At 39.6% G+C, this 26,866-nt stretch overlaps 2 protein-coding genes across 2 annotated transcripts in view; one reads left to right on the plus strand and one right to left on the minus strand.

The window, feature by feature from the left end:
• SYN2 (synapsin II) overlaps positions 1–26,866 on the plus strand; it is a 171,523-nt gene that overhangs the window by 86,993 nt on the left and 57,664 nt on the right. The gene's annotated exons all lie outside the window — the stretch shown is intronic.
• On the minus strand, positions 1,544–26,514 carry TIMP4 (TIMP metallopeptidase inhibitor 4). The gene is made up of 5 exons (XM_017832754.1): positions 26,146–26,514; positions 11,570–11,667; positions 6,090–6,204; positions 5,289–5,413; positions 1,544–5,149 (listed from the first exon to the last, which is right to left on the minus strand). Exons 1-5 carry the CDS (start codon positions 26,273–26,275, stop codon positions 4,952–4,954), a joined length of 666 nt encoding a protein of 221 aa, XP_017688243.1. The 5' UTR covers positions 26,276–26,514; the 3' UTR covers positions 1,544–4,951.

Raw genomic sequence — 26,866 nt, forward strand, 5'->3', positions numbered from 1 at the left:
CCTTGGGTAACAAACACAGTATGGAGCAGTTCTGCTGTAGTTTTTGCAAGAGTGCCAGGATGGCTCTTCATCCTGCTTTTCCAGTTCTCTCTGGTTCCTTTGGATTATGAATGCACAGATGTTTCTACTTCTCTTGTCATATATGACACTTCTGAGAGGAGATTTCACCACAGTGAGGTGGCACACAGAGGTTTCATAGAACCAAAGGTACTGATTTGGAGCAGCAGGTCTAAATGTTGTCCCAGACGGTCAGATCTTTCCAGAGGGAAAGGGGGTTCTGTTGATGGATCTGTCAGGAAAATATACAATGCACAGGAAGTGTTTTTTGCCTTAAGCGTTCCTTCGTGACTGGTAGAGAGGCAGAACCACATCTCATTTTGCAAGATGCTTTTTTAAATAGTGATAAGTTTTTAGATCTGTTTTCCTAAGAATATCTAAGATATTCTTATCTGGTTTGTCATTTCCTGCTTGCAGTTTATTGTTCTTTCTTCGTTATTTTATCGTCTATTCAGGCCCCCCAGGGAACTGGCCATGGCATCTCACCAAGCCTGTCAGAATTCAAGGAGCATCTGGATGGTGCTCTTGGGTATATGGTTTAGTTGTAGGCAGTCCTGTGGGACTCCATGACCCTTAACTGGAGATAGTCTATGATTTTATTGAAAAAGCAAGTCTTTTGAATGTATTACTAAATTGCAGTACATAGAAACAAAGAACATATCCTATAATTTTGGGGCAAGAATTAATGTTTTAGATTTATAAGTTTATATGGCATATTTTGCTGTGGAGTATAACAACTGTGTCAGTGGTTCCCCCCGCTTTGTTCCCCTATATGCTCATTAAAGTCTAAGCTGCTAAGTTATTTGCCTTTTGTTTGAACTTTTGAATGTTGTTCTCCATAGCTAAGTAATCTTCTTTACATATTTTATGTAATGAATGTTAATCTAGAGAAAATTAACACGTTTGGGTATCACATTGCCATATGTGGCTTACAAGTGCTGCAATAACTGACTCATGGGGCTCATTTCTTTGGTTTTATTCCTTCTGAAGAAAGGATTTGGAACTCTGTGGCTTGGGAAATAATCAGGCAACATGGTACAAGATAACACTGTGTTCAGATTTCTAGAATGGGTTCTAAGATGGTCTGGATACCAGTCTTCTGTTGCTGAACTGAAAACATATCATGCTATTTATTTTTTGTTTCATTTTTTTGAACCCTTTAATAACAGCTGGCCTCATTTGCTTATACAGAATTCGGAAATTATGGTTTAAAATATTTTTTCTGTAGTTCCTCTTGTGTTTGCTCCTTCCTTTCTTATTCCTTAAGGGGAAACCTTAGGGAGCTCTCCCTCCCCTGCAGTGCAAACCAGCCCAGGGGCAATGGGGGAGCAGGAGAAAGCCTCAAGACTCTGGGAATGGAGGGCTCAGCAGAGTGTGCCAGAGGTGTGCCTGTGTTGGGCTTTCCTCTGCTTCTTTCACACTCTGCTGATGGTTTGTGCTGAGTCTTTAGCCGGCAAAAAAAGGTAAATAAACAAAGATGCCATTCTTTTGTGTAAAAATGGAGCTGCTTTAATGAAACACTTTTTGAAACAGAAACATTCATTCCAGACTGATTATACAAAACGCTGTAAGGCTTTTGAACTCATTGGTAGTTGAGTCATATCTACAGCCTTTCCCTCAGTAATTAGTTCCCTTTATTTCACTATATTCCCACCTCTTATGTTCTCTGTCATGAAAAAAAAGACAACATGGCTTTTTCAACAGAATTGTTGAACAATTTAATTAAAACTTAACTGGAACATTGAGAAAAAGCCAGCAATATTCAAGGTGGTGTTTCTTCCCCATTGATCTGTACAATCTCCCTTCTCGCTTCTATTCCCTAATCTTATCATAAGTTGTGTGAGTCATTTTCAAATTAGAATCAAGTGTTGTGCCAGGCTATATTCCTGCTCTAACCTTTCATATAAACACATACGTTTTCAAGAAGTAAAAATAAAGTGTTGTAAAAATAATCCGCCGTGGATAATATATCAATGCCACTACAGTAAAAACCTTGATAGGAAAATAACATATTGATGATGCCACATCGTAGTCAAGCCTTTTCATAATCTTTCTCAGTGCTGAATCTCAGGGAAAATAAAAACTCGTTCTGAGAGGGGTTTTTGTAAAGCTTTGCTTGCCATATTTATTGACACGAGGGAGAAAAATAATCTTTGTGCCACCCGTCGTGGTGAGTTTGTTCAGATTTATGCTCAGCCAGAAATCAAAGTCGACAGCCACTAACTGTGAAACACCTCATGTGGGATATTTTATGGCAGGACAAATATAAAATGTGTTTAAATCTAATTATGGCATACAATTTGTATTACAGTCTGTTCATAAATATAAAAGAAAACCTTTACTTGTACAAGGCACACAAAGAAGACAATCTGTGTCGGGTGAGTTGAGTTTAAGGTTTAGTTACTCTAAAACTGAAAGAGAAACAGAACTATGTTGAGTTAAAAAGCAGAAAATATCTGTTTGCTGCAGAGTGCTGTCCAAAAGACAGCATCACATCAAAATGGATTTGGAAACAAATGCTACACTGGACATGTATTGAATAATAATCAGCCCTGTGCTTGACTCAGACACTGTGTGGTTATTAAGCTCTCATGGGCTTCTCTAGGAATTGTTCTGATTTCACATGAGGAAATAAGGCCTGGCTTTAAGTCTTTCTTTAAATTAGTAATATAAATGCACAGCACTGCCAATATTTTCACTGCAATATCAATTCTTTTTGGAAGAAGTGAAGCCGTTTTATTCTTTTTATTTCATTTATATAAGTAGCCATAGTAAATCTATGGTCCAAATGAATAGTGTTTGGTAATTTTAGTTTTGTCTTTATAAAAACATGATGTTTTAATTTAGGATTGTAAATTAAAATAACAAAACTGATTTACAGTGCATAAAAAGTGAAACATTGACTTTTATATATTATAGGACATATATTCCTGAAAGAAACAATGACATGCCTTCCTGTTGGCCTTGCACCATTTGCATTTCATTGGAAATGTATAAATTTAGCCCCAGAAAAAGAAAACAACGATATTTATTCTCAGAAGAGCGTTTTGAAACCTATCCTTTTAATATGCATTTGTGCAATAATCAAAATAAACATTAAAAAGGTGAAAATAGGTCACAAAAATAATTTGTGCATTGAGGTTTCTTTCAGGTCTCTGTTATTTATCCAGTGCATCATACCTTAGTGTGTTCTATGTTGCATGGGACTTGCTGAATTTCATGGCCAAACTACTACCTCGTTGAATTGAATGGCATGAGAGATGTCTGTGCACTTAAAGATGTGCACATATTATTTGCAAGTTCAAGTCCCAGTGGTTTTATTAGGAGTCTACAGCAAACAGATTTGAGGAACTATTTGGAAAACCCTTGAGCAATAATGTGGTGGCTCTGACTGAGCCCCCAGGCTGGGAATGTCACCCTGGGGTTAACAGGAACCGGTAAAGGATGTTAACCCTTTCAATAGACCTGATCCAACCAAATGAGAGCAGAACTGTCTAAATCTCTGCCTGTGTTCTAAAGTCTCATGTAAGGAATACTCAAGAGTAATTCTAGACAAAATTGGAATGAAGTGAAAGAAATCCAATATAGAAAATTGGGGAGAGTAAAATACATCAGACATGGCAGCTATTAGAGATTCCCACCCTGCCTGAGGGTTCTGCCCCAGTTTCTGGGACACAAGGAGCTGGACAACTGTCTGAACTTTGGCATTTACTGAAATAGTTTCTGAAGTTTCACTGCTGTGAATTTAATTACTTTTGTAAACTTAGATATGTGTGAGATTAGCTACTAGCTACAGGAATCAATTTAGAAAAGTTAAGGCATTAAAAAAATAAAAGGCAAAATGTGTCGTAACACTTCTCTAGTACAAGTTCACAAGCAGCCAAATTCACTGTGACAGACTACAATAGGTATTCATGAATGAAAAATCATTAAATATGATCAAATATTTGAAAGCTTTCAGAAATCACTTGCTGTGTAAGTGCAGTATCTATTGCAATGTTTTCACATGAGTTTCTAAAGCCAAGGCTTTTAACAGTGCTGGAATACAATGACCTGGTCACATATTGAGAGAGGCATTAGCAAGTGCTGCAGCTGCCCTGAGGGTGGACAAGTTTTCTGTAAATATGAGCAGTTTCAGCCTATCATCATTTGTGTTGGTTCCATGAAATGCTGAAGCATTAGAAGATCTGACTTTTCTTTCAGCAAGGTGTGGCTAGTTCATAGGAATGCTGAGTTGGGAAGAGGCTTTTGTATATCAAGGCTGTTTCTTAGCTTAGTTATCACTGAATGTTACAGCTCCATAGATAAAGAAAGCTGTGACATAAGGAATATACAAAATGTGGAGCACAGATTGTTTTAATCCCAGAAGTGTTCAACTTGTTTCAACAGGTAAGGAAATATTTGTGAATCTTTTTTTTAATAGCACATTGTTATAATACTTTACATATACACTGTACAATAATTCTTTTGCATCAAAGACTTTCATACAGAAAAAAAATAGTTCTATAAAACATTCCGTAGTTCAATGGAAAGATTTGGAATACAACACGGGGTGCTCTCAATCTGTAGGTTATCAAACGGGGGACAAATTCTGGCAACTCTTTTGTTCTTGTACATTCATATTGGCAAAGGGAACCTGTTATGCCTTGGAGGACACAGAGGAGCTTTCTCAGCTCAAGCCTCTGTGCAAAGCATAACAGCACAGAGTAGGTACCCCCAGGAGGTTTGTCCCTTGTCTTACGCCAGTGCCAGTCCCACAGACTGGGACTTTACTGTACAGGACAATTTGTTTGTGTTTCTAAGCAACAGATACATTAGACGATGGCAGTTCAAAGCTGGGAGCGGGCAGTGGTGGATGGAATGAGACTCCAAGGCTTTTTAGGAAGTGCTGGTTTTAAGGTTCGCTGATATCAATGAACTCTTTCTCGGGGGGGGGCCCACCTCGGTACCAGCTGCAGGTGCCATCACTCCTCTTGATGCAGGCGTAGTGCTTGGCTTGGTGCCCGTAGAGCTTCCTCTCGATCAGCCAGTCTGTCCAGAGGCACTCGTTGGGGGCAGTGATGGAGCAGGGCACCATGTAGCAGGTGGTTATCTGTGGGAAACAGTGCATTGCTTTAGCACCTCGCAGCTTTCCTTAAAATGCTGTTTATAAGAGAACAGTTCCCACCACTGCAAGCTGCTGGTGCCTGTCAGGTGGCTCCACCACAGGCACTGTTTTGTTCTGTACTCACCTTGCAGCCACAGCCCATTTGATATCTCTGATTCAGACTCTTCTTTTGAGACAAGGATAAATCATCCCATGGTTCAATGTAGTTGCACAAATGGATGAGGACTTTGCCATCGCTTAAAATTTGGCCTGCAGCATGGAAAACACAAAATATAAGCCAAACAATTAAAAGTGTTTTCTAAATACTAAAACAGAAGTGTAAGAATACCTCAAGTTTTTTACTAATTGCACCAGGTTAGTCATACTTAACATTTTTTAAAAATTAATTTAATCATAACAGAGAGAATATTCTTCTGACTGCATGCTGTATAAACGTAAAAGATTTAAGAAGGATATTTTTCAAAAGATACCAATAATCTGCCAGCAAGAGACGGATGCAAATGTTAAACAAGATTTTAAGACTCTATAGAAAAATCTGTAGTTCCTTAGTACGCCAGATCTGCACAGGCATAGCATGTGTTGTCTCATTAGGCATGTGTGCATTCCTGGGGAAATCAGTACTGTTGGTTTTAATCAAATAATAATGGCATAGTTCTTTCTATTTACTAATTATTACTGACCTTCGCTTCCTTTGGAACTACTTTAAGATTGTTGGATGAAGGATGGAAAACATGGAAGATCACACTATAACTACAGCTTAATGCAATTTGTACATCTCATTGTATTTGTGTTTAGTACATAGATACATTCCTTTTTAACAAGGGCTGGCATGTTTTAGCAAATTCAATCTAAGCAGTTACTTCTGGTTTTACAGGTACATTAGTTGTCACAGAATAGGCTGAGTTGGAAGGGCCCCATATTTTACCTGTCAGAAGATACTGTTTTTTGTTGTTGGCTTCTAATTTCACTCCACAGAGTGACGAATCAAAAGGGGTGTAGACATACTGGACATCCTTGAGCTTTTCAAATCCTTTAAACATCTAAAAATTAATAGAAACAGAAAGTCAGTTGTGGGGAAAAACCATGAAAAAACAGTTGCAAACAGCAGCTGAAAGAAATAGATGGTGAGTCTCTTTAAGGAAGGCTCCAAAGTCCAAAATTCTGTGAGAAAACACCAACAATTAGACCCTTTCAATTCACTGAATAAAACATTTCCAAGAGTTTTAGAAGGAAATTAGGTAGTTCTTCATTTTTTAAATTATAGGTTTTAAAATGTGCTTTTTCAGTGTTTTTAATGGATTGTTAAAGCTTTCCCTTCCATTTATATTCTACTGTCATGTTCCATTTAAGGAGCAATGCAGAGACATCAATCATCTCAACCTTGGTGCTGCAGCATCATAAGGTGCAAATGTTTCTCAGTGTATTAATATGGGAAATTTTCTCTTCATCAGTGTAATGGTGGGTATCTCCTGGGACATTAAACATGCTGAGGAACTTATTATTGTTCTTCTGTTTGGTCACTAAAGCAAGCTGGTTTTCCATATCCAGAGTTCTGATCTGTGGGACCTTCTCAAATAACTGTTGGAAAATGGGATCCAGCTCTTAGGTTTTACAGGACCAAAATGGATAGATCAGGATCAAAGCAGTTTTCAGAGTGGCTGCTTCTCAATCAGCGTTTTCAACTGCAAAAGAAATCTTTAAAATAAGCCATTAAAAGATCCAAAGAAGTTTCGCTGTGCCCCAACGTGAGAAGGCTCAGCCTCAGAAGGGTCAGCTTGTCATCACCTTCCGTGACATCACCAAACCCGGCAGCCTGGGGTGACATCATGGCACGTGGTGACAGCTGGGGACAATGGCAGGACTCACAGCTCCCCAGGGCAGCTCTCCCAGTTGCAGCTGGTGTCACTGGAAAATGTGTTTGTGTTTTACTCAAGTTCTCCCAGGAGATTTAAATAGCACAGGGCGCTAGAAAACACGCTGTAATATGTTGGTTTTTTTGAAGCGTTATTTATGGAAGAAAAAGAGCCAACGTTGTCACCAGGCTTCAGGTCCAAAAATATTAAATGTGATTTGAAACACTTAAGTAAAAAAAACCAAACAGACTGAAACAAAGCAAAACACAAAACAAACTGGTATCCTGTACAGAGCAGCAGAGAAAATCACAAAAACCCTCTGTAATGATGAGGAAAATGTGCCTAATTTTATTAGAGTAAAAGTAATCTGGTGCAGCAGCCCAGCACAGAAGTTCATCCCTTGATCTCAAATAACTTAAGAGGCATTATGCAGGCAACACAAATTGATTTATTTATTAAAACCCCCCAACAAACAGAGCAAAATATAATAGAGGTCTAGTTAATATTTAAATGAGATTGATGTTTGTTTTGTTGCAGGTTTTTTGGTTGCTTGGTTGGGGTGGTTTTTTTGAAGTTGCAGTCTGACTTATCTTAGGTTTTGACCTATATATTTCTTAAAGCATTTATTAAGATTATAATCTTCTGCTTAACTCAGTCAATCGTATTTGATCTTCTCAATCATATTCTCTCATCTCCTGAAAGCTTGGATATTTCTCTGTGGTTTGATTTCCACTGTGCACATTTGGGCTCCTGATAGGACTTTGTTGAGGTAGGAAAACCGGATGAGGAACTGGGGGAACAGAGAGGTGTGAGCCTGGTGCTAACATCTATCTTTACACTGTCCTTGTCTTCCTGATGGGTGTAACCAAGACCAGCACACGGCCAGGGCTTTAAAATTTTAAAATACTCCTTTTTAAAAAACCATCTGTATTACTTCCAGTGTCTCAGGCATGTTTCTGTTCTAGTAATTACATTATTCTATCTTCTTTCTTCTCTAAGGTTTTTCAACTATATCATGGCTTATTTTCTTAGCTTTAAATAGTGATTAATATCTAGTTTTAAAACTGCAGGTGTCACTGTAAAGTGTAGATACCTTCATGTTTAGCTTGAATATCTCCTCATATTCCCACTGGGAGTGACCCCACCCCTTGGAAAAGCAGTCTGGTTCTCTCAGCGGGTTTCCATCCATGCACCTCGTGAAAAATAGTTAGCAATTTTGTTTATACTTGTTTAATTTGGTAAAAACTGTTGATTTCATGTATCTAGTCATGGCACTGTTTTAATGTGTAGCTGGCTCCTTGGGGCAAGTGCGATGACCAAGTCAGTCACGATAATATTATATAGACACATATTCAATTGCATATAAATCACATATTATCTCCTCTCTTTAGTATAATGCTGTAAATAAGAACAGCAATTGAAAAAATTTATGGCTTCTCGATATGCCAACCCATCTCTATAAAATCATTAAACCTCCTTGTTATTATTTCTAGAAATTAATATCAAAAGAATGTTTAATATTTCTGACTAAAATAGCAGTGTTTTCATGTGAAGCCTAATGCACGGGATTTAAAATAACAGGAATATAATTTTTGTAACAGGGTTACCATAAGCAAGCCACACTACTGTTACATGTCAAACAGCCCAGAGAGCCCAGAGCAGAGAAACAGCACCATTTTGCTGAATTTTCAGTTGCAGTAAAATGTAACCTTCACAGATTCTGTGTTCCTTTTCCAAGAGGGGAGAAGAACTGATGAGGGAGTGTGAATATGTTAGTAGCCTAAATAGTATTCACCAAAACTCACACGGAGTTGATAATCGTATTTTAGTTCAATGCATCTTTTAGCTCAAAAGAGATGATTAGAGAGTCTGTTCTTCCTTTCTGTGCTATATAAACAAATTCTTAGCCTATCCCCCATCCTGCACGTGTTCCTGCACAGGATTAGCCCCAAGCCCGTGGGCAGTGCCACTGGCCATTCCAAGGGCCCTGCAGTTTGTCCTTCGGGTCATCAGGAGAAAGGGCTCTGGAGCACTCAGAGAACTGTTCACTGTAACAGTGAACAGAGAATATTTGACCCTTTGACGTGCACTATTGATTTAAATTCTTTTAAATGTTATCACCTGAGGTGAGAAATGGTGTGATCAAGTTAATTGCTGTAGCCAGAAAGTTCTCAGTTACCCAGGAGTGTGGCCACCGACCCACGAGGCTCCATCTGAGGATCTCTGCCCAGCTATTTCTGTGCCGTTACTAGTCAGGCTGTGAGCTGTCCCATTCCATGGAGATGGCCAAATCTGGCTGACTTTGTACACCATTATATATTTTTTTATTGATTATTTTACATTTACCAAATGTTTACAGGCACGAGCTATTTAAAATTCCTCACTCTTTTTACTTTTGTGACGTGGTGAGTGCTTTACAGTGTAAACAATTTTCTGTTAAACTTCTGTTAATTTAAATGTATTTCTCAGTAATTTTTCAGTAGGCTTGGTCATGTTCAATTTTTGCCCATACACCAACTCTGAATTACATGCCTAGAATATAACAAGTTGCCTCACTCTTTGTCTCTGCTGTGGGATTTATCAGGCACAGTTGCCTTTATTGGCTTTTTTCAGTTCCACAGAGGATGGGCAGGTCACAGAGCTCCTGTGTGTTTTCACGCTCTGGGGGGTGGAGATTTCAAACCAAAATCCTTCCATTTAGGCTGGTCAGTGCCTGGAGCAGGGACCTGGGTCCCAAGGCAGCTGAGTGCCAGGGAAAGCTCAGCTCCTGCCTCCTCTGAACTCCTCTGGCCAGAGGAAAGAATTTGAAGGGTGGGACAATTCAGACCCATTTGTTAGTCTAATGTTTCATGTAATAATGTAGGGCATTGTTTATTAGAAAATAGATCTCTCTGGTTTGTCCAGTCCTAGTTGACTTGCCTTCTGAAGCTGACTGGAATTAAATAAACGTCTCTAACTGATGCTGAGTTTTGAATAGGCCTCCACTTGTGAAAAATAGGGAGAAACTCCAGAACAGCTTCGATATAGAAATGTATTTCAGAGATTTCAGTGTACTATTACTGAAGTACAGGATTATAAGGTAAGGTAAGGTAAGGTAATGGCCAGTCTTCGCGAGCGAAGATTTGGGAAAGGTCATTAACCCTTCGAGCCTGCGCAGTGGATTTTTTAGGTGAGACACAGCGTGCGCTGAACTGAGCCCACCCTTTAATCCTGAGGTTCAGCTGCCGGGGCCAAGCAAACTTGGACAGTGGCAGTGAGGGTCTCAGAACGTAGGTTTGTTTAGAGTGACCTTCTCTTAGATGGATTGCCTCACAGGGCTAACGAGCTCCATCTGCCCGGGGGGCTGGGAATCGAACCCGGGTCGCAGCGGTGAGAGTCCTGCACCCTAACCACTAGACCACCAGAGGCCCCAGTACAGGATTATAGACTGAAAATAATCACTGAGACTAGACTTCTCGTTGTTCCTGTTTGTGCTGAAGCGTAAGATGATTTGCATTTCTGTAAAATTACTGAAGTGTTGCTGAGGAGCAATAGAACATTAAAGTGCTAATGGGGGGAAGGAGAATTCCTCTGGTATTTATGTGCTTATGTCTGTAAAGAGACATTTGAATATATCCTTAGTATTTAAGAAGACGCAGATTGTGAAGAGCTTTGGAGTTTCTTTTAGCAATGTAAAGACTGGCTTGTTGAAATTCCTTTAAAACCTTAACAGAAGTTGTGTGTGATAACCATCCTTATTTACCGTAGATTTTTCTCAGTAGATCCTGTGAGGGGATCTACTGATATAGCTTGAATGATTGAATTTTCTTTTGAAAGCATGTAGCCATTCATAAAGATTTTCTGTTCCAGCAAGTGTAAAAGTGCAAATAATATAAAACAATATTCAGTGAAAAATGAGAGGTGAAACTGCCTGGAAAACAAACCAACCAACCAACCAAACCACCCCACTAATGCACACTCACACACGTAAATATCGAGAGACTATTTTTTGTGTATTCCAGAAACAGGTAGATCATGATTATTTTAACATCAGTGAGAGTTCAACAGTGACTTGAAGGGGACCAAGATGCATCTTCTTAAAGTGCATTAATGAATATATCCACCTGTTGGAGCTGAACAAATAATGGAAAAATCCTGTGAGATTCTGAATGATTGTGTTTTTGGGTGCTCCCACTTGGTGTTTGCTTCCCTAGCAACTTTCATAAAAATGGAGTTTGGTTTATATTAATATGAGGGAAGGACTCCTGCAAATATCCCTATTCACTGTGAACATAGGGCCTTGCTCTTTCAGCCTCTTTCCAAGTCATCTTTAAGCAATTGTGAATAATAAAATTGTCATCAAAATATCATTATTTGACAAACAGCTCCTGAATGTCAGAACAGCCTTCTGCTTTTTTCTTTTGCATTTTTTTTAAACCCTCCTTTGATTTATTCTGTGTAGTTCACCCAGGTCTAACTGGGTCTTTTTCAGCTTCCAGCATTTTAAGCTAAGCTAGTCATATACAGAGGTTATGACCATTGAATTTCAAAAGAGCAGAGTGATTCCATGTACCTTTATTTGTTTGATTTCATACCGGATCATTTTGTGGGTATCAAGGGGATCATCACTGGCAGGAACCACCTTTTCACTGGATATTTTTGCTCGAATCACTGTAATAGAGAGAAAGATTTAAATGCAAATAAGCACGTGCCTCATTTTGCAAGCAAAACCAAAAATTATCTTGATAGATTTTAGCATTGTTTTGACACTTTAGCTAGAATTAAGGCTCTTACTATAAGATCACTACCTTAAGTTAACTCCTGAAAATAAAAATAAATGGGCTGCCTGTGATGTAAATCTGAATTCCCATGAATCTGGAAATCTGATTGATGTTGCCACTCAGTTTTGACAAAAACTGTCCATCAAAATCTTTGAAAGACTTGAATCCCATAGAATGTTACAAAATACCCATCATTATAATCAGTGTGGAAAGGGACACTGATGACAGAAGAATTGTTGATCAATTAAATAGACTTGAAGTAACACTGAAAGCCTGTGCCAGACAAAATGAAAGCATTGATTTTATGCATAAAATCAGAAGTCGAGAATAGACTTTCATTTGCTTTTCTGAAGCTTAACAAAGCACATCATCAGTTGTGTAAACCTGTATAAATCAATTCCTCCCTCTTTTAACACACTTTATTTCCTGTTCTTTAATCAAGGAAAGTATGAGATTTAATGGAAGAAGAAATTGATTGTTCTCCTCTCTTTGTTTGGGGCATCTCTCTTGTGTATGATGTTTAAAATATGCCAGGACTATTAGGCACAGTGAATAACGAGGTTCTAAGAATATGGTATATGTCCAAAATCCCACTGGGGACTTCTATCCCCCAAAATTATTGAGCATCCTATTTTTGCTCTGTTCTGGGTGGCGACTCCTGCAGCTCCTCTGCAGGTGAGGGGCTTGTAAAACAAACAATCTGTGCCTGCATGGACAGACACTGGCAAAGGCCAGAGTAGAGGAAAATTTTTGTGACATCGAAATCATGCTTTTCCAAAAAAACCCCAACCATTTCTTTGATAGATTGACCTCATATTTATCATATCTAAAGGAAAAGAATAAAAAACACAGATTGAAACCCAGCCAGGCAGAGGTCAGTCCCACCTCATCACGGGCAATTCTCATTTCCTCGCTCATTAGCAGAGCAAAGTCAATGTAATAACCAACGTGATACAGATACCTCCAGCTTCAAAGCTCAGGTCCTCTATCTTTTGGCACAGTCATCCCTCCTCCCAAGCCATTTAAACTCTTTTTAAGGAGCATTTGAGACTTATGGATTGGAAGGAAAGAGTTCTTTTAAATCTGAGCAGCAAATTCCTCATTTCACATGGTAAGTGGCAGCGTCTCTTTAATCATCTGCAGATGTGCTGTGTTCCCACAAATTAACAGTGTGTCTTCAGAGCTTTGATCTAATTCCAGAGGAAAAGTGTTGTGGATTGTGTGTACTACACTGCTGGCAAGGACAAATTAGAATCATGTTTTGTTTTCTTTCCATCATTACTGCTTTAAAAAAGATTTTCTCATTAAAGAGTCTGTTCAATATTGAAGGTAAGGCCTGAGAAAACAGGATTGAGCTCCATTATTTTCCCAGTACCATAACATGGTTTATATGCAGGAAATCTTTTCCTGCCTACTCAATGCAAACATTTTTAGGATAATTAAAACTACGTTCCCCCTTGTGTTTGATGTTGAAACAGTAGTTTTCCTATTTTTATTAAATTCTACTTGTTAGCATCTGAGAGGAACATTACAGATGATCACTGGTAGCTGCAGTGGTCCTCATGGAGTTGTGAGAAGCTGAAACCAACATTCTGGGGGTTGTCATTAAGAGATCTCTTACTGGATGTGTAGAAGAAAATGAAAAGTATTTTTGTGTTGTGTGTGTTTCATTCATTTGTTTAAGAGAAAGCTTCCAGATGGCAAAGGAAAACCAAATTGCGCTTTGGATTTTTTTTTTAACAGTAAGAAAGTTTTATTATTACAGGATGTCTAAATTTCTAGTTATTTGGATTTTACTCTTCTGTTCTCCTGAAACCAGATTCAGATTCACACAGATCTTTTGGGGCCTTTTAATCCTGCTTGGTTTTCTTTTTTTCTGTGCATTAATATTTTTTTTCAATCGATGTCGTCTAGCTGTCTCCTGAAACCTCTGATTCATGTGGTTGCTTCTGTTTTTAACCACAAGCACTTCCTGATGGAGCATTCCTGGGCCTGGCCATCTCCCTCTCCTCACTCGTGGTCCAGAGGGTGGTCAGGACTCAGGATTCCTCTGAGTCTGCACTTCTTTTCAAGACATGGTTTCAAGTATTCCGTGGCTGTCTTGGCTTCTCCTCTGTGTGAATGAGAACAGCCTCTGGTTGTTTAGTGTAATAATATCATTTTATCTGTCAGGCAGTTATTGGTTCCTTATGAGGAATTTGCATATATGGAACACATATGCATAGCCTTGATATTCCAATTCCAGTAATCCCGTCGGCCTCAGATTTGTTCTGCACTGAAAATACAGACTGTTTTGCAAAAGACTTCACCTTGATATTTCAGTAGGGGGATGTAGCTTTTCCGTGGAATTCATATGCTGTAAATCAACTTTGATAAAATTTAAACTTTTCTGCCTACTTTATGGTTGCTGGTTGTTGCGGGGAACCGAACTGAGAGGGCGTTAATGTGAGTTACAGGAGACCAGTGCTCTGTTTAGTAAATCAGCTTGGCTCTTGGGCAGTCAGTGTTACAGGTGTGTTAGGAATATATTTATTCCTTCTTTCCTCAGTAATAATAAACCTCTTCCAGCCATTTCTACATGCATGAAAGGTCATTTTGAACTTACTAGGTATAACATCAGATATATTTGTGTTTAATACAGCTAGGAGAAAAGGGTTGAGGTTTATACAATCCAAAATTGTTTATATATAATAAGAACAGAAAGATATTAAGTGCATCTTTCCTAAAGCTGGGTGATTTCCCTCTGAAATAAGCTACACTAATTAATACCTGTAAATAAACGGCACCATCACTTTGTGTGTTAGAGATTTCTATGATCATGAGGAAGTACTTACACTAAGGGCTTTTTTATAAGAAGTTCACTGCTACGAGACTGATTTTACCCCACTACAGAGGCAAACACAAGGAAATACGATTCAAGAGAAAAGAGACAAAGAACTGGGGAGCCCATTCCAAGGCACAGATAGAGCTGGAATCTGAACAGAGCAAATACTTGCACTTTGTGCACTGAAATTCATATGTTTCCTAAAAGTAGTATCTTTTTAGACTGTTGAGTTATTTCTAAGGCAGTAACAGAGGGAAACCTCTTGATTGAAGAATTACTCTCATTGTTACAAGTTAGAATTATGAAATAATATGTTCTGTATTATAATATTTTATATAGTATTACCGTACTTAAACAAGTGGTAAGATTATGTCACTTAACCTTCTGGTCGCAGTCCCAGTGTTTGAAGACAGGCAACTTTGCTCAACTAAAGTAATCATTTATATATTGGGATAAACTACTTGGAAATACCTAAAGCCTGCAGTACAGTGGTGGTGCCACAAGGTTACGTTGCAGCCAGAACAAAACTCAGCCAAGAGTTGTCTATTAACAAATCCTCACAAGCAAAGGACAGGGGATTGCCTTCAGGTGTTTAGTGTAGGATTAAAAAAAAAAGAAGGAATTTTATTAACACCCTGTCACTTGTTGTACACAATACTAAAATCTGTGTATTCTGTAAGGGAAGACTGGGGACATATCGGATAATGAGATTTCCAGCAGTGCCCATCTTCAGTCTGGGAGGTGAATTAATGGAGAGGATTCAGTGTGAGACCAGAGAGGAACCTTGAATTCCCAGGAGGAACTGTAATTAATTCCTTCTTGTCACAAAATAGCTGCTCCAGGTGCAATGCCTGTATTCAGCATTACCTGGCCACCATGTCTGGAGGCAGATCAGATTTGCCTCCAGTTTAACTCAGGCATCTCTCACTGGCCAAAAATTTAAATGTGAACAACCAGAAAGAAAACTAACTAAAAGTCTGTGGGCAAAACTGGCCTCGTCTACTGTATTCACCTTAAGTCAAGTTATGGTAAAATAATGCAAAGAGCCCAAGAAAAACTCCATAGAGAAGGTGTAGCCACACTATTTCATTGACCTCATTTGCATCTAGAGGCCATAGGTACTGTACCCTCTATATTATGGTCCAGTCTTAAATGCTCTTGCTCTCTTGAAGAAGAATACTGGCAAGAAATGCTCTCAGAGCTGCCAAGGAACCTGAGAACACAATGTGGAATACTTGTGTTTCATGAGTACAGAGATATGACCAAAGAAATTTATTCTTCAGATAGGGAACTAGACTTTCCTGCAGAGAGGGGAAAGAGTCAGCAGGCAAGGAGAATGAATGATCAACCTCAAAAAAGAACAGGAATCTGCACAGGATTTGTGACAACAGACAAAAATTAATGAACCCACTTAAAGCAATACTGCACAAGATAGAATAGATAAAAATCTTGGATAGAATTCTAAGTAAAATATGGTCTATTGGCCGCTGATTTGTATTGCCTAAAAAATCCCAAAATAGACAAGAAGTTGTAGGAGTCTTCTGTAATTTAGAGCAACTGTCCCATGTGTACAGCATTACCACTCTCCATTTCTCTGCCATCTATTTGACTCAGTTGTTCACACTTCCTTGCCACATTTACTTATGGTAAAGCTTTGAGTCTCACCAATGAAGAAAGCAAATTAACCTGCTTAAATATTCATGTACTATGTATTCATGGATATGGAAAATATTATAATTTCTCAAAATACGTATGAAATGAAGAAAGGAGCACTGGCGATACAGAAGGAGCATCGTAACTGCTTGAAACTCATAGGTATCACTAATGCTTCCAAAAGAAGGCAATTTGTCCAAAAGGAGACAAAAGTTATGGACTGATTGACATTAAAATAAGTCATTTAATACCCAATATAATAATGGCCAGTCTTTGCGAGCGAAGATTTGGGAAAGGTCATTGACCCTTCGAGCCTGCGCAGTGGATTTTTTAGGTGAGACACAGCGTGCGCTGAACTGAGCCCACCCTTTAATCCTGAGGTTCATCTGCCGGGGCCGAGCAAACTTGGACAGTGGCAGTGAGGGTCTCAGAACATAGGTTTGTTTAGAGTGACCTTCTCTTAGATGGATTGCCTCACAGGGCTAATGAGCTCCATCTGCCCGGGGGGCCGGGAATCGAACCCGGGTCGCAGCGGTGAGAGTCCTGCACCCTAACCACTAGACCACCAGGGGCCCCTAATACCCAATATATACTTCTACATACACACTGAATTTTTAAAGCAGATTATTTTAGAGACTTTAGAAAGTTTGGGGAGAATTAAGGTTTTCTTACACTTGTGTTTCAGTATTTGATTTGCCTATGTTGGCTTCCAAAACGATTGGCAGTAGTGCCATTTCAGTCATTTGAAATCTCTACAAGAGAAGTGTGTGAAATACAGAGGATGTACCTGTTCTGTGTGTAGGTACTTGAGCATTCACTTACTATTGCCTCAGTAAGGGAGGAAGTGTAGCCATTGGGATGATAAGAAATTGGGGGAATCTCTGCGTGTGTTCCATACGTCCCTGGGAGCAGGGATCGTGGCTGCTGTGTTTTCATGCAACAAAGCAATGAGTAACACTATTATGTGCCAGTACCGTGAGGATATTATGGATCAGTAAGCTGTCCTTAACTTGAACTGTTTAAAGCCTTTTCAAAGCAAGTCTCTGAACTGCAAATATTCTGGTTTCTCTGTTCTTGCTGAAGGATTTGCCAACTACAGTCTCATAAAAATGCCATTATTTTTTATCTTGTTCCCACTTGTATTTTTTTTTTCATTTTTCTCTACTCTGAGTCTAAAAAAAGGCTCTGCTAGTGCTGGAGCTCCATTTACACATTTTGGGTTGAGGTTGTCTATACTGCATAAAAAAGGTTTGTACTCTACGTTTGCAAAAGCTCTGCTACTTTTTATTGCTTCAGGTATTTGCTTTTCAGCTTGGGGGCATGTGAATCCTTATCTTTATTTCCAGTAAGCAGCCTGAGCTGAACTCAGGCAACTTGCACTTTTGCAAAGTAATTCGTATTTGTTTGGATCTTTCAGAATCTGGTAGTTATGAATTCACTGGAACACTTCCAGTCATCCAGAGACCACCTCTGCCATGACTGTCCAAATGCTTTACCACCAATTAGTTTTGTTTTGGGTTTTTTAATCAAAATTTGCTGGCTGCCATCATCACCTGTGAAAAATTCTTTGTAGTATTCATTCTTTTTGCTTGCTTTCTTTGCTTTTGATGCTTTACAACATCAAGGAGACTGCAACAATTCTTTTGCAGTGTTAATTTGTGAATTATTTCACAAGTTTTTAATTGTTTCAGACTTCAGTAGAGAGAAAGATGTTTACTTCAGGATATCCACTGAGATTCTAGTCCACTCTGATTCTTTTGGGAAAGGAAACCTAACATTAATCCCTGTACTTTTTTGAGAATCAGTGAGTGTTGAATGTTCTTTGAATGATCTTTAAACAGCTAAAAAAGAACAAATGTGTTTAGCAAATGGCTCATCTGTCAATTTATCTTTCAACAGGACAGATCAGCAAACAGTAGTTTCACTTCCCAACTGTAACTCAACTCAGATGTTTGAAGCTGTGGTACTAAGTTCAATTCTAGATGCAAACAGAATGAGCAGCAACAAAGATGGCCCAATTCTGAGAAAAAATTCTTCTCCTGTGGGCTTGCAGGATGGATTTCTTATCTGTAAGTCTACATTGTCAATATTCACTCTTCCTCCACAACTCCTAGACCCAAAATCAAAGAATCTTTTGTTCAAAAGATGTTTTGCTAGTTAGGACATAAAGGCAATTTCATTTTTCCCTGCTTTGTATTTTAGTTTCCTGATATTCCATCAATAAATGCTTATAGCCACCTGTAAGATAACTAAATCATCAGTGCAGTACTTAACTGAACCACAGTTTCTGAAATCACAAGAAATCAGAAAAGGAGAACTTTTTGGACTATTTGGACACAAGTGTTTTGGATCTGTAAACAAAGAGTTTGTTGAAGAATGTGACTGTAACAGTAGCATAATTTTCCCCTTTATTCTATGGAAAGCCATGTATGGATGAGTATTGCCTGGTCTTAGTGGTGTGTCCAGTTACATGAGAAGTGTGGTGAGATAAGAATTATATCTGTAACTGAGAAACCAAAGCCTTTGAGTGAAGGTTTGTCACATGGGCTAAAAAGAACCCCATTGTAATTTTTGAAAAACTTATGAGTATTTTCAAAATTGATTAAACAGATACCTAGGATTTTTTTATTACCATTTGATATGGATGTTAATTTGCACTGTATTATATTTCAATGTAAATGCTTTGCAGAATTTGGTTACTCTTAAGTGTTTTATTAACACAGATCTGTGCTATTCTGCATCCAAACTGCATTTCCATTTGAGGCTTTCAGAATGTAGAAGGTCCATATTTAAGCTCATTAGGACTCTCAGGTAGGTCAGGATTTTGTGGATCTCTGTGTTTTTGGCTCAGGATGCAAAAATTCCTTGTGTTGAAGGCAAGAGTTGATTGGGTTTGGCTTCCTTGTTAAACCAGAAGATTATGTGGTTTTTTTTTTTTTTTTTAATTAGAAGAATACATTCCATTTATGAGAGTGAGGTCTTAAAATCTAGTTTTTATAAACTTTCAAATAGAAGAGGTAAGTGTATTTTTAACAGATGTATGGTATTCTTTTAACTTAAATATTAACTAAAAACTACCATGATTTCCTAATGTTGTTCAAGGTCAGTTTTATTTTTCTGCACTGTTTTTACAGCTGCTGCTCATGTTACCAGAAATATTTCTCTCTACTTTGCAAGCCTCAAATACCACATCATTTGACTAGTAATCAACATCTGCCTAATTTCAGCTGAAGAATAACACTCCCTTTCTGTTCTGAAGTCTGTAGAACAACATACATGATGTTATTGTGGATTTCCAGTCACAGTGGCCTGACCCTTCCTCCGGGCGGAAGAAACCCCACATTGCTGAGATACTTTTTAATGAGAAAGTTAGGGATTAAAGTTGGGAGAATAATAGGATTAAGAGTTTTACAGTCTTTCATGTTCTCTGTTTCATAGTATTTAGTCTTTGTTTCTAGGCTTGAATTTTGTTTTCCAGCTGGTGTGTGTAGAATGTTGTTTTTGAAAGAATGGGGTTTAGTTCCCGGCACTACAACACATGCTTTTCAATAAAAGTAACTTAATTTCTTAGCTTTCTTATCCTGCATTAAGAACACACTCAGCAACAAGTTGGTGTTACTGAGTTCTCAATCAGGCAACCAGCTTAATTCCTCTGAGATTTCATTCTACTACACAATAGCCAGCTCTGCTTTTTTTCACTAAAACTAAATTATGTTACAGTTTTCAGCTATGTTCAAATTGACAGGAATGTCAATCCAGTGGATTTGGCTCCTTAAAAATCTGTACTGTTGTTCAGTTTTGTGATGCCACTGCGTTTCACCACTATGACTTTGAACTGTTGGGAACAATGCCATGAAAAGCCAAGCAGAGGGAAGGACGACTGCATTTTTCCCAGATTGCGCCCCATTTTCCTGTTTAAGTAGCAGGGTTTTGAAGAGCAGTCATCTACAGAACATGGGAAATATTTCATAGAGTTGCATGCTATTGGCATGCTAAGTCTTTAATTCAGAGCTGAGAAAGTAACTTCCCAAGGACTTTTGAAGTAAGTGTTTGCTTCTATCCTAAACCCTCAAGCAGGTGTAGAGTTACTTGTAGGTCTTATTCAGGTCTTATTCTTTCTGCTCCCAAACAGGAGATTCAGTCTGGGTCCTAGGAAGCTGTTTCACTAACATTTTGTTAAATGTCAGCTGCAAATGGAAGAACTCACTGCTATTCCTGTGGCAGCACTCCAGCAATTCATGGAACAGGAACGTTGAGGTGCTTCACTGGACATGCAGCTAGACAGGTACAAACACATGGAGTTGTAAGGAGTTATTAACTCCACAGCATCTCCGCAGTCAGAGCAGCCAGTTTACGGTATTTTTGAAAGCATTTAGAAGTTTCAGGCTATGATGCCAAGAAATTTATATGTACTGCAATTATGCCTTAATTGTAATCCGCAGGCATTTGTACCAGTGATGGGCCTTTGCAGGGTGGCAGGTGTTTTTTCTTCACTCTAAATGCATCAGCATTTACTACTTTAAACTAAATAACTTATTAGGATTCACGTTGTCCAGGGTTTTTTAAATTTTATTTGAAAATTCTATTAATTTATATAAAAGTATATATAAGAAACAAGTAATAAAAATTACTCTATGTTTCTTCTTTGATAGCCAAAATAGACGAAAAATGGGTTGAAATGTCTATTTCTCAATAATTTTTGCTAATGAACTCAATTTTTGTCACGTAAAAAAAAAGTGGGCATAGGGAAGAGTGACTGTTAATGACTCCTACCTACCAACACTGTTTTCTGAGCACTAATGGGACACATAGGACTGGAACTCCACTTCCCTCAGCCCCTTGCTGAGCACATAATATTATCAGCCCCTGTGCATTAAACCTGCCAAATATGAATAACATTAGTTTTGAGATTAATATAATTTCTAGCTTGTTTTAAGAGGATTGATTGGTTAATATAATTAAAGCTCTGAAGATACAGCTCTGACAGCATGCTCCTTCCATGGCACTCATGCAGTCTCACCACTTCTTTTTTCATAATAATCCTTGCAAGAACCATGCTCAGGTGCAGTGCTTTGCCTGTTCATTGAGACAGAACTAGAACAGCACTTCTGTCCTTGAATTCACAATTCTTGGAGTAAAAACTCATCTTCCATTCCTGTGGGGGACCCCTGAGAAATAAGAAAATGCATATTCTTTTCCAGTCAGTGACAGGTTACTCTAGAAATGCATTATGGTCACTGATTTCCACTCTAGAGCTCTGCTTGGTAGGAAAATAATATAAATGCAGGTCGTACACCAGGTGCCATCAGTTTTCCATGCCATGGCCAAGTCCAGAAGGCTGCAGACAACTCTAAGACGTGAGCTGTGACCCCAGGGCTGTCGGAGGGGTGTCTGAAAGAGTCACCTGTGACCCCGGGTCCTGCCAGGTCTCCCACAGCCAGGCTGTCCTGCCCAACCCCCCAAGCAACAGCATCAAGGGTCTACATTTTTATGGGACTCAGCTGAAACCTTCACAGAAGACTGGGGTTTGTTGCATCATGGTTTTTGGTGGGGTTGTTACCGTCTGTATGAACACTGTACCCCGAAACACGTGAAGGTTGGTGACCTCAATGATAACCTTGTGTCAAACCCCCCACTGAAGGTGCCCATCAAACAGCACGTGCAGTAACCAGACCTGCACAGTCACACTGCTGTGGGAGTAGGGGTGTGGTGAGTGCATATAACACAAAAGAAGTAAGAGTAAAACGTAAAAACTGCTTTGATTTCACTGTTCCCCTTTTCTCCCTAACCTGGAAGAAGTACCATCCACATTTCCAATACATTTTACATTAGTTGATTTTTCCCATCAGGCAAAGTTACTTCCCACCCTAATGATGCACAAATTAATCAATTCCAGTACTATTCAAGTATTATATTGCAGAGAGGCAAAATTGTGGGACACTGAGCTCTGAAAGTTTTAATTTGAAATTCAATAATAAAGAAATAGGATGTTGTAATTTTGTCCCAGAAGAGCTGACTTTGAAAACTTAATTTTGGTGTACTTAAAGAAAATTTTTACTGTTATGTTTAAATGTGATTAAAATTTAATATATCATTGGGCACATCTTTACAGTGCTTGATCTCAGTGATCTTGGGAGATTTTAACAGGCTGAAAATGCTGCCAAGCTCCAGCTGTAAAGTTTCCATCGCATTTTGAAACATGCCACTCTTCTGCAAAACTACAGAACTATTCTCTGAAGCTATATTATGTATTTATTGGTACTCCAGATCATTTCTGTTGGACTGTGGTGCCCAATATTCAGTAAAAATATAATTTTTAATATATGCTTAAGAAAAAAACAATAATAAGACAATTTAAATAAGAAATCTGACTTTGAGGTTGGGAACTGGTGTTACAGAGCTAAGAAATGCAAAGTGTTTACATATTTATCCTTCTGTCAAAAAAATAACCTTGCTTATGCCTAAGGGAGAAAATCATCATGAATTAGAAGTGCCAGACTTTAGAAAGGTATCAGTGCTCTCCACAAATACCTTTTCTCTCTACAGATTGTCTGTTTTGATGTCCTCGCTGGTTTAGAATTGAGGCCAGGAAGCCAAAGTCAGTGGCAAAAGGGAAATTTGTTGTCTTGGCATTGTCTGGTAAACCCAATTGCATCCATGTTTTGCTCCAGAAAAAACAATTATCAGAAGAATTTTGTTGTATTGGCTTGGCACTATAGTGAAATATTTGAAATATTGATCAGCATATCCTGCCCACACTGCATTTCTGTGAGGAGAAAACCTGGGCATAGGGGTCAGCACTGACAATTAGCAGTGCAATTAGTGGAAGTTTAATAAACCTCTCCTCTCTATTCCCAGTGAAAGTCCTGTTGGAAAGCAGAGGTGTTTGCTGGGGTCTGAAGGCATCCAGCACATTCTAGGAGGGCCTCAGCACTATTTAAAGGAACACAAGAATGTATCTCCCTTTCTTAACAAAAGGTGTGCATTTCATGGTGCTCAGCACTTCCTGCTGATGAGGAGTTACCTCTGTCTGAAGGGAAATTTAAAACTTCTGAGAAGTTCATGAAAACTGCTCAAACTGGTACAAAATCACATTCTATCAAGGCTACGTGGTCAGATGAGCAAACCCAAGGGCAGGTGAATGGCAGGACCGGTGCAACGCTCCTGATTTACTGTTCTTCCTGTGGGGTACAATCTTCTAACACCTGTAGGGCTCTGCACTCATCCCTTATTCTAGGTTTAGGCAGCACCTTGTAGGACCAGGAGCTCCCTCTGCCCCCAGGTCTGTCAGGAAGCCCATTATTGCTACCAGGTTACTCAGTTGTGTGGTACCTGTGGCCATTTAGAGAGTAAAGCCACAAAAGCCTCCTAGCCCTAGAAGACAAAAGTGTTGCAGCACTAATCACCTGAACAAAAGGAAAAGTGAAAGAGCTTGTCCTGGACTTAATTTCTCTGCTTGTTTTTTTCCTTGGGTCTCTCTCATAAACACTGAGGTTGATGAGTTGTTCCACGCATTCAGTTAGTGGCTCAAGTAAGGTCTGTCAATTCAACCCCCTCCACCTCCGTTTTCACTCCACCCAAATCACAAGTCATCCTAAAGGATATTAAAAATTTTACAGTTATAGAATGAAACTGAGAAATAACACAGTAACTGGCAAGGGGATGGTTGGTAGCTCCATGAGCAAACCTGAGACTTGTCTTTATTTTTACTGTGGAATCTAGAGGCATAGTGTGGGGTTTTTTTGTTTTTAATAAGATGTTCTAGGGGTTTATTCTGCAAGGAAATACTTGACTGTATTTGTGGGTACATAGGTGGATGAACTTAAATGACAGAAATAAAATAGGCTCAGCATGTCGCTGGGTTAGCATTCAGCTCTCTTGGACTTGGGTAGCTGAAGAGTGGCTGTTCCTTTCTTTATCAGTATTTTGGAAGTATGAAAATGTTGAGTCTTTCAGTGTGGTGCTGCTGCCAGGAGAGGTTTGTGATATGTGTCTGCATGGTAGACTTGCTGTTTTACAGTCCCTCTTTAGATGCTGGTGGCCCAAAGACCACAGGTGTGGTCACAAGGCAGAGCTGTGGAGGCACAGCCCTAATTCCCAGGGGATGTGCTGTGTGTGTCCAGGGCTCCAGCCTCATGCTGCCCCTTCCCATGGGCAGTCCCAGCCCACAGCCTGGGGGGAAGGCACAAAGGCTGCTGGCACTGGGATGGAGGAGCTGTCTCTGCCAAGCTGCTTCATGGAGTTTGCTCTCACACAGGGCAGGCAGCTCCACTGGCCTTCTCCAGCTCCTTAAAAGGGATTTTGCTCAGCTTATGCAAAATATTGTGGCCAAAGCAAACCCAGTAAATGCTTAGAGCTGGGTTTATGTGTGTGTATATGCAAATGCATATAGAAAAACATTTATTTATATGAGGAATTACCTTCATCTCTTGTTTTATAATATGTAGAAATGCTATTTTAAAATTACAAATATTGAACAAAGGGATCCTTGACATAAACGTTTCTTAGCCAAAAGGTGCAGTTTACTTAAATAGGAATATTTATAGAAGTGAGAGTTTGAGCATCAAGTCCAAACATAGTTTTATTTATTTATATTTAAATACTGAAGATTGCAAAAAAGTAGCATGATATAGCTGCCATTCATAAAATATATCTCAGAATGGGATAAATCTTAAAATATTCATTATGGGCAATCCTCATTAGAGAAGCCATTCTTATGATATATATTGAGTTTCCTCTATACTATAAAATTGTGTATTTAGGAAAATCTCTACATTAGGTCTATTGAAAAACTGTCACTTTCTTATGTACAGGAATGCATCAGACTCATACAGTTAAATGTACACACATACAGCTGAGCTCCTGGTAGCACAGCTTCTATTTCCTTTCACTCCTTAAACAACCCCAAGTGTATAATGCCTGGCGTAGGTAATTTCACGAAAGAGATTGCTTAACATGGGCAGATTAAAAACCAATTTAACTGATGGCCACAAACAGAGCTTAGAGTTTGTAGTGGCCACAAAGATTTTCTGTCAGGGCATAAAAGCAATGAATCAGTATGCAGAAGGTATTGCCTGTCCCATGGAGATGCTAATTCTGTGACACTTTGGAAACTCATGTTCTACATTTACTGTTCACACCCGATGGAAGTTAACCAGCCTTAGCTTGAGCTAATGAAATCAAAAGACTGCAAAGTGTCACATTTTCCCATCCCCATGCACTTTAATTTTGTGATCTTTATTCTCAAGCACAGTGCTGACTGAATATCATGAAACACGTTTGTCCCAAAGGCTGGGAAGTTATATTTATACAGAGCTGCTGTAGCCAGTTTGTTTGCAGAAAATAAAGGGCCTATCACTTTCCTGCTCGAATATTTTTTGAAAATTCCAGAAAACCCCAAGAATAAATTAAAGAAATTGTAGTTTAGCAGAACAAAGATCAAATGTTTTGGCATGTTGGCACTGGGGACTTTTATTTTGTGGGGTTTTTTGTTTGGGGTTTTTTTCCCCCAAAGTGCTGTAGAAATATCTATATGCACAGTTTACACGTAGCAGGCATATTTTAGGTAGAATATTCTCTTACAGATACTGCTAAGAGTAGCCATTTGAAAGCCCGGGTATTCCTCCCTGTGTACTCTAAGTTAGGACCTAAAAGAAGCCGTTTCTCTGTTAGAAATCAGAAAAAGCCACTCTATAGCACAGCAATTTCAGCAATTTGTAACCACAGAACGCTCTGGGAAAGCAGAACAGCTTCTGGCATACATTTTGCCATAGCCCTCTCTTTAGGAGAGTGGGGTTTTTAAGATCCTCGCAGAGCCCAAGGCACCTGGCGGAGCCGATTCCCCCGGAGCCGGGAATTCCCGTGGGATGCCCCCCGGCCCTCGGGACTCACCCAGAGCCGAGTCGCAGAGGAGCTGCTGCGGGTGCGCGGGGGCACAGCTGCACGATTCCACCAGCGCTGGAATCCCGGGCGTCAGGAGCAGCAGCGCGGAGAACACCACGGTGCTGCCCGCGGGGCTCATGCTGCCCGCGCCGGGGAAGGGCTCCCGGCACCGCAGCTGCGCTTCCAGCGGCTGTGCGCTCCCTGTGGGATCGATCCCTGCCTCCCGCAGGGATGTGGGATCGATCCCTGCCGCCCGCACAGATGTGGGATCGATCCCTGCCGCCCGCACAGATGTGGGATCGATCCCTGCCCCGCTGCTCGCCGGCCCGGGCGCGGAGGGTTCAGGCAAGCCCTCTAATGCTCGCTCGGAGCGTTGGCCCGTGGTAACTCACGCCTGGTTTCCATAGGACCCCTATTTATGGCCCCGACACCGACTCCTAACTCCGCCTTCCCATAAGAACGAGCGCATCATTGGTGACAGCCCGCGCTTACCTTAGCCAGCTGCGGGCCAGCACAGCTATTAATAATCCAAAACCAGCTAGTACGAGGATCTGAAGCTGATTATATGATTTAGCAGAAGAAAGATTTTATCTCGTTCTAGAAAGTTTCTTTCCAGTTTAGATTTAAAAGCCAGTCCTGCAACCTTCTCTTTTTTGGTCAAGTAAACAAAGCTGTCCTGTTTTAAGCTCAGTTTTCATTTGCAGGCCCTGATCTTCCCCTGCACTTCTGG

Source organism: Lepidothrix coronata, unplaced genomic scaffold, assembly GCF_001604755.1.
Source record: "Lepidothrix coronata isolate B3197 unplaced genomic scaffold, Lepidothrix_coronata-1.0 Scaffold205, whole genome shotgun sequence".
NCBI lineage: Eukaryota > Metazoa > Chordata > Aves > Passeriformes > Pipridae > Lepidothrix > Lepidothrix coronata.

Excerpts from the sequence above, each read along its gene's own strand:
- TIMP4 (XM_017832754.1), bottom strand. The coding sequence starts at position 26,275 with ATGAGCCCCGCGGGCAGCACCGTGGTGTTCTCCGCGCTGCTGCTCCTG. Across the intron at positions 6,205-11,569 it reads ATGAAATCAAACAAATAAAG|ATGTTTAAAGGATTTGAAAA; the intron begins GTACATGGAATC and ends ATTAATTTTTAG. Across the intron at positions 5,150-5,288 it reads AAATGGGCTGTGGCTGCAAG|ATAACCACCTGCTACATGGT; the intron begins GTGAGTACAGAA and ends TGTTTCCCACAG.